Source organism: Zingiber officinale, chromosome 7A, assembly GCF_018446385.1.
Source record: "Zingiber officinale cultivar Zhangliang chromosome 7A, Zo_v1.1, whole genome shotgun sequence".
NCBI classification, from domain to species: domain Eukaryota; kingdom Viridiplantae; phylum Streptophyta; class Magnoliopsida; order Zingiberales; family Zingiberaceae; genus Zingiber; species Zingiber officinale.
The window spans coordinates 139,651,591-139,663,383 of NC_055998.1; the positions used below are offsets into that span (position 1 = coordinate 139,651,591).

The window sequence follows — 11,793 nt, forward strand, 5'->3', positions numbered from 1 at the left end:
CTAACGAGACAATTTGCATCAAATATGACACCTAGCCAATAACCAGATCATGTCAAGTATATGAATTTGTCATTGTCTCCTTTAGTAGTCAACCCTTCTCCGTCAACCTAGTCAGCTCCTAGTTTACGTGGCAGCCCACATAAGCCCTCTTCCCCTCCAACTTATATGGATGAATGAGGATAAGTGAAAATATGATTTTCTTTTTATGTGTATAGGTTTTTCTTCTTTCTTGAATTCTCTCAAATCACTTATTTTTTCCTCGTGTACTCACGAGTTCCAACTCTCATTCTAATGCTAACTTCACTATAAGAGGAGTCACACCGACACCCACTGACGTGTGTCGACACACAGAATCACATACTCGATCGGAAGGCAGAGCTACAATAAAAAAAAAGAGAGAGAGGAGAGACTAAAGTGGAGAGAAGGATGTCATTAGACTCTATTATTTTATTTTATCTTTTTTGTAATATAGATCTAATAAAAATTCCTACCATCAACAAAATAAATTGATAAGTGTAAATAAATCCTAATGGACCAACCTCGTAAATTTTTTAAACTTCCAAGATGTAATATACATTTGAACCCTCTTGTATAAGGAGCCGTTCATCAAACTCCATTACAATCCATATGTTTTCCCGAGTTTTAATTACTGATTTCAATGGACATTCATTTTTTGGAAAACCGTTTGATAGATGGCCCAGAACATAGAATCTACGTCGTTGAACCCACAGCCTCAAGGTCTCATGGTGGAATTAACTCCACCACTACATTCCAATTCAGTCCCTTTAATCCTTAACTATCATTAATATAGTGAAGGTACTAAAGGAAAATGTTAGCATCAATTGGGGAATATACAAATCTGAAATTTCAAATTAGAAATTTTTGGAAAAATAAATATTTCCTTTTATATTATAATTGCCATAGACTTATATTGACTAACAATTGATGCAAAGGCAAAAATAAAATTGATCTGAATTCTAATATGCATTCCATGTTTTAAATCATTAATTTAACACTACAACTAGGAAAAAGAGGAAAGAAAGAGAAATGTATTTATCATCAATCTTCATGATCACTGATTTTTTACTTTAAAATCATCTACTGTCTTCCCGAATGTGGAGCGAACGTGTTGGCACATCTGCGTCAAATTCTCCAATGCATCCTTTAGCACGTCTTTTGCTGGATTACCTATTCCCCAGACAAATTAGTATCGGCAATTGTATGTTACAACAAAGATTCATATAGAAAATAAGAATAGAAGGAGAGTAAAAGTCATTCACAGTATAGATGAAGAATCAATGATGAATGATTCTATTCTGCAGTCCGATCAATTGGAAGAAAGATGGAGTATCACAACTTAATATCACGTGTACTGAACACAAAACACGAACAATGAAATGTTCAATTTTAAACGGATAGTTTACTGAATCTTTGTTTCATTAGTTCATCTTTTTTAAAAATCTTATCTAATAATCTCATTCATCCATTATAGCATTTTTTTTCATCTCTACCACACTAGCTTTTGCATGATAGTCTCAAGTAGCACAAACCTCTTATCCATCGAGGCATCCAGTATCTATTGTACCACACTCTTACAAATTTTTTTAGCTTAAAAGGTACAACACAATCAGAAAAACCTCTAAAAGCTCCTCTCCATTTAAAGCCATTGTTTCTATATCTTCATTAATATTCCCTTGTTGGACCATATAACATATTGAGTAATAGGCTCTAATTGATGGAGCCTGGTTGGACATCTGTTCATGTGCATATTGACATTGGAAATAGGCAAGAAGAAAGGAATATTTCCTTTATATAGCAGATAAATTACTAACCAATGGAAAAATTAAAAACTACTAATGCAAAAAAGGTAATCATTCAAAAACTTGCAGTCAATTTACAACTGAGAGATTGCGTATTCTGTCAACAATCTAGAAATTAAGTGAAAAGAATAAGGCTTTCAAGCATAAAGGCAATTTAAGGATGAACTAATAGTACCTGTGGTTTGAACTCTTATATTGACCTTGTTGTCAGAAGGATGTGGAATACTGTACCCACAAAATACCACCCTTGGACTGCAGAGACAATATGTGAGTGGAAAATTTGTCTTGTGACCACAATTAAAAGCAAGAATTAGCTTAAAATGACGACTAAAGTTGTCTCTATCATCATAAAACTACTGAAGATTGCACTTTAGCCTGAAAGACTAAGACTCTAGTTGATTGGAAATATAATCATGACTACAATTACAATATAAAGGCAGTAACAATTGGTTCTAAAAGATATGGATGTCATGCCATATGATGGTTCTATAAGACAATAAACATAGGATAGGCATAGCATGTAGCTCACCTCACTGTCAACATATCATAAGCATAAAAGTTGTCTCAATACACAACCCATGCAATCAACTACTCAACTATCCATGTTCTATAATATATTTGAAAAAATAATTAACGAAAAAAAAAACAGCAAGTTCATATTGAAATTCTTCACTTAAACGCATGGATAAAGTGACTGGAAAAGGGGCACATCACGATAAGCAGGTAGCTGAAACAAATAAACAGAGTCATACATGATTAAGATCAAACACTATTAATCAATTAACCAGCCATTTACAATATATAAACAAAGTTGTTTACTTTATGAACAACTCACTCTTGATTTAGAGTGAATCTGACGGAGTTTGCTAGCGTATGGTCCTCATCCATCAAGGAGAATGTTGAGGCGCTCAAATCTGACAGAGAACCGTGCTCCATAGCAAACAACTACAAACCAAGGGTAAAGAAAATCAGCCACAATTTACGCAGCGCGAGTAGGTGGTGAAAAGGGAGTTAGGGATTTTAGGAGGGATACTGCTATACACATCTTATTTGGACGATTTAGTCAGAATTTATTCATCAGGGGCGAAAGCGAACAGAAAACCTAAATTCACCGAACGTGGAAGTGTATATCCGGCAAAATCAAAATATAATCAGATTTTGCTCGAATTGCTCGGAACGAAGCGAGCACCCAAGGAAAACAAAAAACCAAAGGCGCTAATGCCGGAAAACGCAAGATTGCAGACACTAGGGAGCGCCTTGAAGACAAACCTGACCCTGGCGAGGGAGGACTAGAACGAAGGCTGAAGAAGAGGAAGCCCCTCCTTCGATTAAAAGAAAGAGAGAAAAAAAAAAAGGTGAAGCTTTGAAGAAGAGATCTGAGCTGGGCGAGGAAGGACTCTGACGGCGTCCGGCGAACAAGAAGCTTCTCCTTCGATTGAGAGAAAAGATGCGGCCGTGCTAATTTATAGAGTAGTTTTCCCTAGACTACAATACCCTCCATTAATTCGGACTCCGCTGAACCGGTCTAATCAGGCCGGTTCAAAGGATTAATTTATTAATTATAGTATAGTCATACAATAATAAATAATTTAATCATTTAAAAATAAAATAAATGTAACATTAAAATTTAACTAGTAAACCACTCAGAAACGAAATTAATAAAGCAAAAATAATCATCTTTAAAAGAGAGATAATCTCTCTCAGAAATTAAATTAAAAATTATATTAATTCCATCACGCAGTGTAAATATTGCTATTCCTTCCGGTATCTAAGCTGTCAGACGAATCCATCTATGGCGAGAGAGATCAGCTCGCGGTGGGACGCGTCCGTTCAATGACAAGTCAGTCGTGAAGCGGGTGGATTGATCATCATTTTAATGGGTTGGAAAATTTTCAATCTAACTCAATTCAAAATAGATTATAGATTAGATAGATCAATCTAAGAACTCATTAAAAATTTAAAAAATAATAAAAAAAATTTATATGTTCAATATTTTATTTTAGATAAATTTCATCTAAATATTTTGAAATTGATATTTTAAAGATAAATAGATATAAAATAAAAAATTATTATTTTTATTTTAAAATTATAATAAAAATAATAAATTGATATAAAACTTATTTTAAATTCGTGAACCAACCTAGATTTGGATGGATAAACTTAAATTATTTGACGGGGTAAATTGACGGCTTAATTCGAGTATTTTCCTACAATGATGTCATCATCGTTATAGCAAGCGGTTTGCAGCGCCAGCCAAAACTACCCCATATTTTAGCAGTTTCCGCAACTTATTTCTTCATCAAACCACCCGCACAGAATTAGAACACATTGCCCTTTTGCGACTGAAGGTCTGCAATCCTCAAAGCCTTCGAGAGTGAATTCCACCGACTCCATTCAGTATGTAAAAAACACTTTTTCATAAATATCAATTGTTTCTTCTCCTTTTGTTCATTTGTGAGGTTGATTAATGATTATCACAATACGTAAATCTCTTTTATTTTCTAGATTTTCTTGTTTAAAATGGTTCATATTCATTTGCATAATTGTCTCGTTCCCTAGATAGAGACATTGCAAAAATATTATCATCTGAATTTGTGTGTATATTAAATTGGATATGTATAAACTTCATTATATTATAGCAAGGAAAGAGATGATACTATAGTATTTGCAAGAATTTCTTAATGATACTTTAAAACTTTGTGATGATTTTTGGGAGTAATTTGACATTATCTTGCCTCATTAGCATATTCACTTATCAATCCATAGATCTTGTCTCTACTTTGTTTCTTTTTTGTCGTCGTTTTGCAAAAGACGAGAAATCCATCAAGAGTCATGGTGATTTGCACTTTCTATACGACGGTACAAAATGGTGAAACCCTGGATCGACCCCCGCTAATAGAATACTATGCGTCCAAGCCCTGGGCTCTTTACGACTGTACAAGTTTTTATGTGCAAGGGACAAGCTTTTATGTGCTACGCTATATGCATGTTCTTCCGTCGTCGCCTGGCCTGAATCTTTCCCGTGGCCGATAAATGATCTGCAGCATAAATCTGTGTGTGTTAAAAATTGAATTTTGGAGAAGTGTTTTCTATAAAAATCTTGTCTTGTTGATAAATTGTGTTCCGCCTTCAGATTTCGCCCTAGCAAGATAAGTCGGCGGCGGTCGGCGGCGGCGGAGAGGGAGATGGAAGAGCAGCTGATACAGAGGGATGGGCCGAGCAAGCGGCGGTGGTGCGGCGGCGAAGCGGCGGCGGAAGCCTGGCGGATAGGGTACGTGGCGGCGCCGATGGTAGCCGTGTTGATGTCGCAGTTCTTGGTCCAGGTGTCCTCCACCATGGTGGTCGGCCACCTCGGCGAGCTCGACCTCGCCGCAGCGTCCATCGCCTTCTCCCTCGCCAACGTCTCCGGCTTCAGCGTCCTCGTAAGTCCTCTTCCTTCCGGTTCTGGTTGCGCAGGGTAGGTTCACCTCCGCGCTTCTCGGTGCTCACCTTCCGCTCTTGGTTGGTCTCACCGTCTGTGTCAATAAGTTATCACTCACTCACTCAGTAAGAGAACATGTTTTTAAGAAGGAAGAAGCATTCGATTTGGCTTTTCCTTCTTCACACAAACAATAAACTCAAGTCATTAAGAGACAAAGAAGCACTTTATGTTACTGTCTAGTATTGAATAACTCCAATCAAATTTTGTGGACAGTATCCCTTGTAATTCCATGCCTATCGATGGCCACTATATATAGAGATACACTGTGTTGTAGTTGGTGTATATTCGTTTCGTTTGTTTTGGTTACAGGATTACATGATCAAATTCCAGCATGATTATAGTGGAAGGTTTATATAGATGGAAGCATAGAGGGAGAACTAAGAAAACTTTTAATAGATGTTGTTGAAAATGATTCAACTGATTGAATCAGGGAGGAATAAGATTCATGTATCAAATCATAATAGGTGGAGCAAACGACTTGATGATGATTTTTTGTCTGCAGTTTGATTTCATCTCCAGAGATAGAAACAAAGCTTGCTTTACTTTGCTTGTACTTGTAGTATTTCATATCCTTGTTTGAAAACATGGTATGTTGATCTTTTGAGTAGTAGATTGTAGCGGTTGCTAATTCTTCAGTGTTTTAATTTGTCGATTGACCAACAGGTTGGGATGGCGAATGGCCTGGAAACTCTTTGTGGACAAGCCTATGGAGCAAAACAGTATCATTCATTAGGTGTCTATACATACAGAGCCATATTTTCTCTTCTAATGGCATGCCTCCCTATCTCCCTTTTGTGGGCCTCAATGGGGAAGCTTCTTCAATTAGTAGGTCAAGACCCCGCGATATCTCAAGAAGCTGAGCGATATGCTATATGGCTGATACCTGGCCTCTTCGCCTACGCGATCACTCAACCCCTAATGAAGTTCCTTCAATCTCAAAGCCTAATTTTGCCTATGCTCCTGAGCTCAGTTTCAACACTGTGCCTTCATGTTCTTCTTTGTTGGCTTTTGGTGTACAAGTCAAGCTTGCATAATGTTGGAGCTGCTGTTTCACTAAGTATATCGTATTGGTTGAATGTACTTATATTGATTCTGTACATAAGGTACTCAGATTCCTTCAGATCAACTCGTTCCCCGATCACAAAGGAGGCATTTAAAGGCATTAACGAGTTCATACGAGTAGCGGTGCCATCAGCACTGATGTTATGGTACTAATTGACATGTTTCAGTTCTACTATTTTTTGTTAGTTCTTACATGTGGTTTCAATCTTACGACAGCCTTGAATGGTGGTCTTATGAACTACTTATCTTGCTCTCTGGTCTCCTGCCTAATCCAAAGCTTGAAACTTCTGTCCTCTCAATTTGGTAAGTAAAACCCATAAGTAAACAATGATTGATGTGCATAACTGATCAGTAACTTATTCAGTTTGGTATTCTTGAACAGCCTCAACAGTGTTGTACTACTATATTGCATACCGTGTGGGCTTGGTTGTGCAGCAAGGTATTTCTGAAACCATAATGCTTATTTGCTCGCACATAGATACACCTTAACATTGTTCATTTTGAACTAGTACTCGAGTCTCGAATGAATTAGGAGCATCCAATCCTAAAGGTGCTAAGCTAGCTGTGCGTGTATCCATGTTAATTGCTGTTCTGGAGGCTTCTCTTGTGGTTGCTACTCTCTTAGCCCTGCGTCATGTGTTGGGTTATGCATACAACAACGAGGAAGAGGTCGTAAACTATGTCTACGAGATGGTTCCCATGGTGTGCTTCTCAATAGTCACAGACAGCATACAAGGGATTCTCTCAGGTTCTCTAATTGTTCTAGTACTATGAGTCATCCCATATGTTTATACTTTACTCGAGATATTGTATCGTAAATAAACACACCAGACCATATCAGGGGTTGCTAGAGGCAGTGGATGGCAGCATTTGGGTGCTTATGTGAACCTTGGAGCATTCTATTTGGTCGGGATTCCGGTCGCTATTTTACTTGGTTTTGCATTGCATTTGAGAGGGAAAGGCCTTTGGATGGGCATTGTGTGTGGCTCCACAACACAGACAATACTCCTTGTGTTGATAACAAGCTTCATAAATTGGGAACACCAGGTAAGTTCTTCATTGTTCTATCTGAAACTCTTAGAATGAAACATTGTATCACATATATCTAGAGTATGCTATTGTCTTATCATGATCTTATTTTTCAGGCAAAATTAGCAAGGGAGCGAGTATTCCATGAAAGATTACCTTCACATAATGAACTGAAATGAAGGAGCCATCAGTTTCTCTATATCGAAATTTCTTCCTCTCTTTTTTTTTTTGGGAAAAATGAAATTGTTTTTTTGATATATCATAAGATAAATGCATAAAACTAGTGTTTGGTTGAATATATATTTTTTCTGGTATTAGTTACTTGCTATTCTGTGATTTTAGGTTTTTAGTTTATCTAAAAGAGTTAATTTTCTTTCTATCAAGACCAAAATAAAGTTGCTTCACAACTACTAAAACAAAAAGTAAAAAGAAAACAAAATCTTGTATTTAATTTTATTTCTATCAAGACCAAAATAAAGTTGCTTCACAACTACTAAAACAAAAGTAAAAAAGAAAACAAAATCTTGTATTAATATATTCATGGTTGGTTGATTAAATGGAGAAAACACTTATTAAAAATATTAATTATTTCTTCTTATTTGTTAATTTGTAAGGTTGATTATCACAATAAATCTCTTTTCTTTTCTAGATTTGCTTATCTAGATAGAGAAATTGTAAAAATACTATTATCTTAATTACACTTTATTTTTTCATGAAGGGGAGCCATGGTGCAACGGTAAAATTGTTGTTATGTGATCAAAAAGTTACGGGTTCGAATCCTGGAAACAGCCTCTTACAAAAAGCAGGGTAAGACTGCGTATAATGAATTTTTCCCTGAGACCCCGCATGGCGGAAGCTTCATACATACCCTTTACACTTTATTTTTTCATGTAGGAATTTGAGTTATCATATATGGATTAATTCTCAATTTAGTCCCTTTTTTTTTTTTTTTTTTTTTTGACTCGGCCCCGATTTTGTCACTTATTTTTCAATTGATCCAATTGAATTCGCGGTCATCATTTCTTCCCTAATTGTTCATCAATCTAAGGAAATAGTGTCTTCTTTTGGAAGTCTCACGCTTAAATTGTCCATCAATCACGCTCAAATTTTCCATCTCTTTAGAGTTTCGAGTAAACTCACTGAATTTTCTCATTGTATTTCATTTCTAACATTTTCTCCTCAAATTTCAAGTGGTTGCATGGAAAGGGAAGGAATCAGAGATCACTTAGCTGGACTAGCTTCTTCTCATAATCACCTTCTCAATTTTTTTTTAGATCATATCTTCTATTTTATGTAAATTTAATCTCTATGCTGACTTTTTGAAGCTCTTTCTCAATCATTAACAAACCCTAAGCTTTTAATCGATTTTTTCCACTCTTTTCCCAAAATATGTAAGTTTTCTTTTTCTTTATTTGTTTTTTTTTAATGATATTTTTTACTTTGTTCTTGGTGATTTTGCATATGTAAATCAAGTTTCACACTCAGAATCACTGGTAAAAAATTCCACTCCTACAAATCAAACGAATTTAAATCTCCGAACCTTCTAAGAATTTGGTATATGCTGCAGTGTTCTGTTGGGATATTTCATTGGTTCCAATTTCTTGATATCAATAAAGCTGGTTTTTTAGCATCTTTTGTTAGTAATTGATGATGAGCGAGCGAGGTAGATTTGCAAGGTTAGGTCCATTTCGTTTTGTTAGTTAAACTTTTTTTATTGTATGTATGTATGTGTTATGGACTTGGAAAAGTATGCAATATGCTGAGATTGTGTTCTGGTTAATGTTTGATTTGAATTTGATTAATTTTTAGGATTGATAATGGTTTTATCAATGATTGATTGCTATATAGGCACTTGGTAGTATTTAATCTCATCAAGTTTCACTTTCTCTCCTTTTCTCAAAACAATTTACTCTTTCCAACATTCCCATGAGGCTACACGATTCAATTCCTCTGTCCCACTTTGCAAATGAAAAAAAGAAAGATGTCGATTTTTTATGTTATTGTGTTTTCAAAGTGCAAAAGGGAAGGTTTAGAAGTTTGTGGAGTTGGAAATTTGATCACGACCCCATATACTCCCTCCTTGGTAGTTTTATTACCTCATTAAGCATGGTCTTAAGTAATTTTAGCTATTATCTTGTTGTAGTATTTTACTTTTGTGTTTACATTTAAAAATTCTAACCGTGGAATATTAACTATATTATTCAGAAATAGTTGGACTTGTTAAGGTGACCTGTGTTAAAATTGTGAGTCTTTTGAAAAGTTTAATCTTTTAACGTAATTTATACTTTTGCTCATTGGAAATAATATTCTTTTAAATTTATTTCTAATGTAGGGCATAACATATATTGTGTTTAATGGACGTAAACCTGGTATTTATGATAGTAGAGGAAAAATACATAATAAAGTAAATAAATTTATTGGCGCTTCACACAAATCAAATTGGAACAGAGAAGAGGTAGAGAAAGATTATGATGCATTTTTGAAGAAACAATCGAAATAGCCCGTAGTTACTTCATTTGCTTTCGGTGACAACAATTCTTTGACTTAAACTTCAAATTCCAGTTCAAGTACAACACCTAATGAATCTGAAAAAATTTCTAAGCTACGGGATACTCAATTGGAGTTCGAATGTGAGAATCACAATCACGTAGCAAGAGTTGCGAAGATATATGAAAAGATGAATAAATATTTGAATCCTTGCACTTGTGATGATGATTGAACTTGTTATTGCTACTACTCAATAGTGTTATTGGTTAATGTTCTCAGATATTAATATTTGTGTTGTATCACTCATTACCAAACTGAATGATCTATTAGTTATGGTTTTAATATTTAATGATCCCTTTTATCTTAGAAAATAAGCAAGTGATATGATTTTTTTTAAAACTTTTAATTACTATAGAAATTGATTTTTTTTTTTTGTGTGTGTTTTAAACAAATGAACAAGAAGCCTATGCCATAGGTTCTCTCTGTCATAGCATGTGCAAAGTGAGATTATGCTTCTTGATGCATTTAAATAAAATGGATTTGTATAAAGTTAATGTGCTAGCATTTTATTGCTTGAATCAAGGAGCATAGTCTGCAACAAAAAATAAGGTTGGAAGAAAGCTACTAATGAGCAAGTTCCCCATGCAAAAGGCAGTGCAAAGTACTCACCAAAACATATGTCAATCATTCCAAAACATAAACTCCAATACTAAAACATTGAACCTAACCAAAACATAACAACTATCAGGACCAAAACATCCACTAGTACCAATACACAATAACCACCAGTATCAAAAGTAAAAATCCAAAATTCATAAAATAAGCAATGATCATTTATGGTTGACAAAAGAATGTGATGAAGTTATTCTCTCATTCGAGATATTTGGCCTAGACCTAGGCTTTGACACTGGTTGAGGTACTGATTGAACTTGTCTTCTCGAATCACTTGAGATCGATTGAAGTCCCGAGATTGTGGTGTTTCTACCACCTTTGACAAATATGGGTGTTTGAATGATGGTAGATTGATCCACCTAAATTAATTTCAACAATATGTTTAATAGTTTAATACGTAGAAAAAAAAAACATAAAATGTAATTAAGTAAATTTACATTCACATTAGATAAGGTGTTCAAACTCCCTCCAATCTGTATCCCAAGTGTACTTAGTCCTTCACCTGTATTCAATTTTATGAATATTAATAAGACTTTAAGAAATTATTTTCATAGAATGTTTTGAATTAACTTGTAATTTCTCCCTTGTGTTGATTACCGAATCAATATTTGTTGGTTGGATATTACTTTGTTGTGAATTTGCCTCTTGTTGTGTATTTCTGTCATCCATACAAGTCCTTTGATTATGACCTAAATGACCACATCTTTTGTTTTTGTTTTGTCTATGTGGAGTTTTCAATTTGATATAACTTTTTGCTGGAAGTTCATCAGGTTCTCTTTTTCTCAATTTGACCGGTCTTCTAGCTTTATTCTTATTATAAACAAGAGGAAGTTATGGTAGAAATGCACAATGAAACCACAAATCAAGCCCATTCAACGGCATTATTGATCTTGAATAACATTTCTCGTGAGCTTCATTCATGTAATATAGTGACTAACAAAAGCCTCAGAGTCTTCGTATTTACACCAAAGTGCACATAATACATACTTGTATGGAAAACTTGTCAAATCCCATTGTCTACAACTGCAAGAATTTGTAGAAAGGTCCACCATGTGCTGTTCCTGACTGCTTGTTGCCTTAATTTGGAATTGCATATCTTATTTCATAGGAATTAGTTTGGCAGTCTTGAAAGAAATTTTAGCTAAAATACTCTTATTCGTGGGCAGTTTCTTATATTCCATTTTTCAATCTTCTCACAATTTAATTAAATCTGGCACATCAACAAATTTCTAATGGCTTCAA

At 34.9% G+C, this 11,793-nt stretch overlaps 2 protein-coding genes across 2 annotated transcripts; one reads left to right on the forward strand and one right to left on the reverse strand.

The window, feature by feature from the left end:
- Nucleotides 1–942: 942 nt before the first annotated feature.
- Nucleotides 943–3,270, reverse strand: LOC122002858 (DNA-directed RNA polymerases I and III subunit RPAC2-like). Its single transcript, XM_042558210.1, has 4 exons — nucleotides 3,090–3,270; nucleotides 2,656–2,765; nucleotides 1,996–2,072; nucleotides 943–1,188 (listed from the first exon to the last, which is right to left on the reverse strand). Exons 2-4 carry the CDS (start codon nucleotides 2,754–2,756, stop codon nucleotides 1,073–1,075), a joined length of 294 nt encoding a protein of 97 aa, XP_042414144.1. The 5' UTR covers nucleotides 2,757–2,765; nucleotides 3,090–3,270; the 3' UTR covers nucleotides 943–1,072.
- A 1,434-nt stretch (nucleotides 3,271–4,704) lies between these two features.
- On the forward strand, nucleotides 4,705–7,706 carry LOC122002859 (protein DETOXIFICATION 10-like). The gene is made up of 8 exons (XM_042558211.1): nucleotides 4,705–4,873; nucleotides 4,954–5,242; nucleotides 5,965–6,509; nucleotides 6,580–6,666; nucleotides 6,746–6,802; nucleotides 6,873–7,111; nucleotides 7,205–7,410; nucleotides 7,509–7,706. Exons 1-8 carry the CDS (start codon nucleotides 4,854–4,856, stop codon nucleotides 7,569–7,571), a joined length of 1,506 nt encoding a protein of 501 aa, XP_042414145.1. The 5' UTR covers nucleotides 4,705–4,853; the 3' UTR covers nucleotides 7,572–7,706.
- The last annotated feature ends 4,087 nt before the right edge of the window (nucleotides 7,707–11,793 follow it).

What these genes read in the sequence shown, in the direction of transcription:
- LOC122002858 (XM_042558210.1), bottom strand. Translation starts at nt 2,756, where the DNA reads ATGGAGCACGGTTCTCTGTCAGATTTGAGCGCCTCAACATTCTCCTTG. An exon ending in AGATTCACTCTAAATCAAGA is followed by an intron (nt 2,073 to 2,655) that starts GTGAGTTGTTCA and finishes TTGTCTCTGCAG; the next exon opens with TCCAAGGGTGGTATTTTGTG. An exon ending in TATAAGAGTTCAAACCACAG is followed by an intron (nt 1,189 to 1,995) that starts GTACTATTAGTT and finishes TCTGGGGAATAG; the next exon opens with GTAATCCAGCAAAAGACGTG.
- LOC122002859 (XM_042558211.1), top strand. Translation starts at nt 4,854, where the DNA reads ATGATCTGCAGCATAAATCT. An exon ending in CATACAAGGGATTCTCTCAG is followed by an intron (nt 7,112 to 7,204) that starts GTTCTCTAATTG and finishes AGACCATATCAG; the next exon opens with GGGTTGCTAGAGGCAGTGGA. An exon ending in TCATAAATTGGGAACACCAG is followed by an intron (nt 7,411 to 7,508) that starts GTAAGTTCTTCA and finishes CTTATTTTTCAG; the next exon opens with GCAAAATTAGCAAGGGAGCG.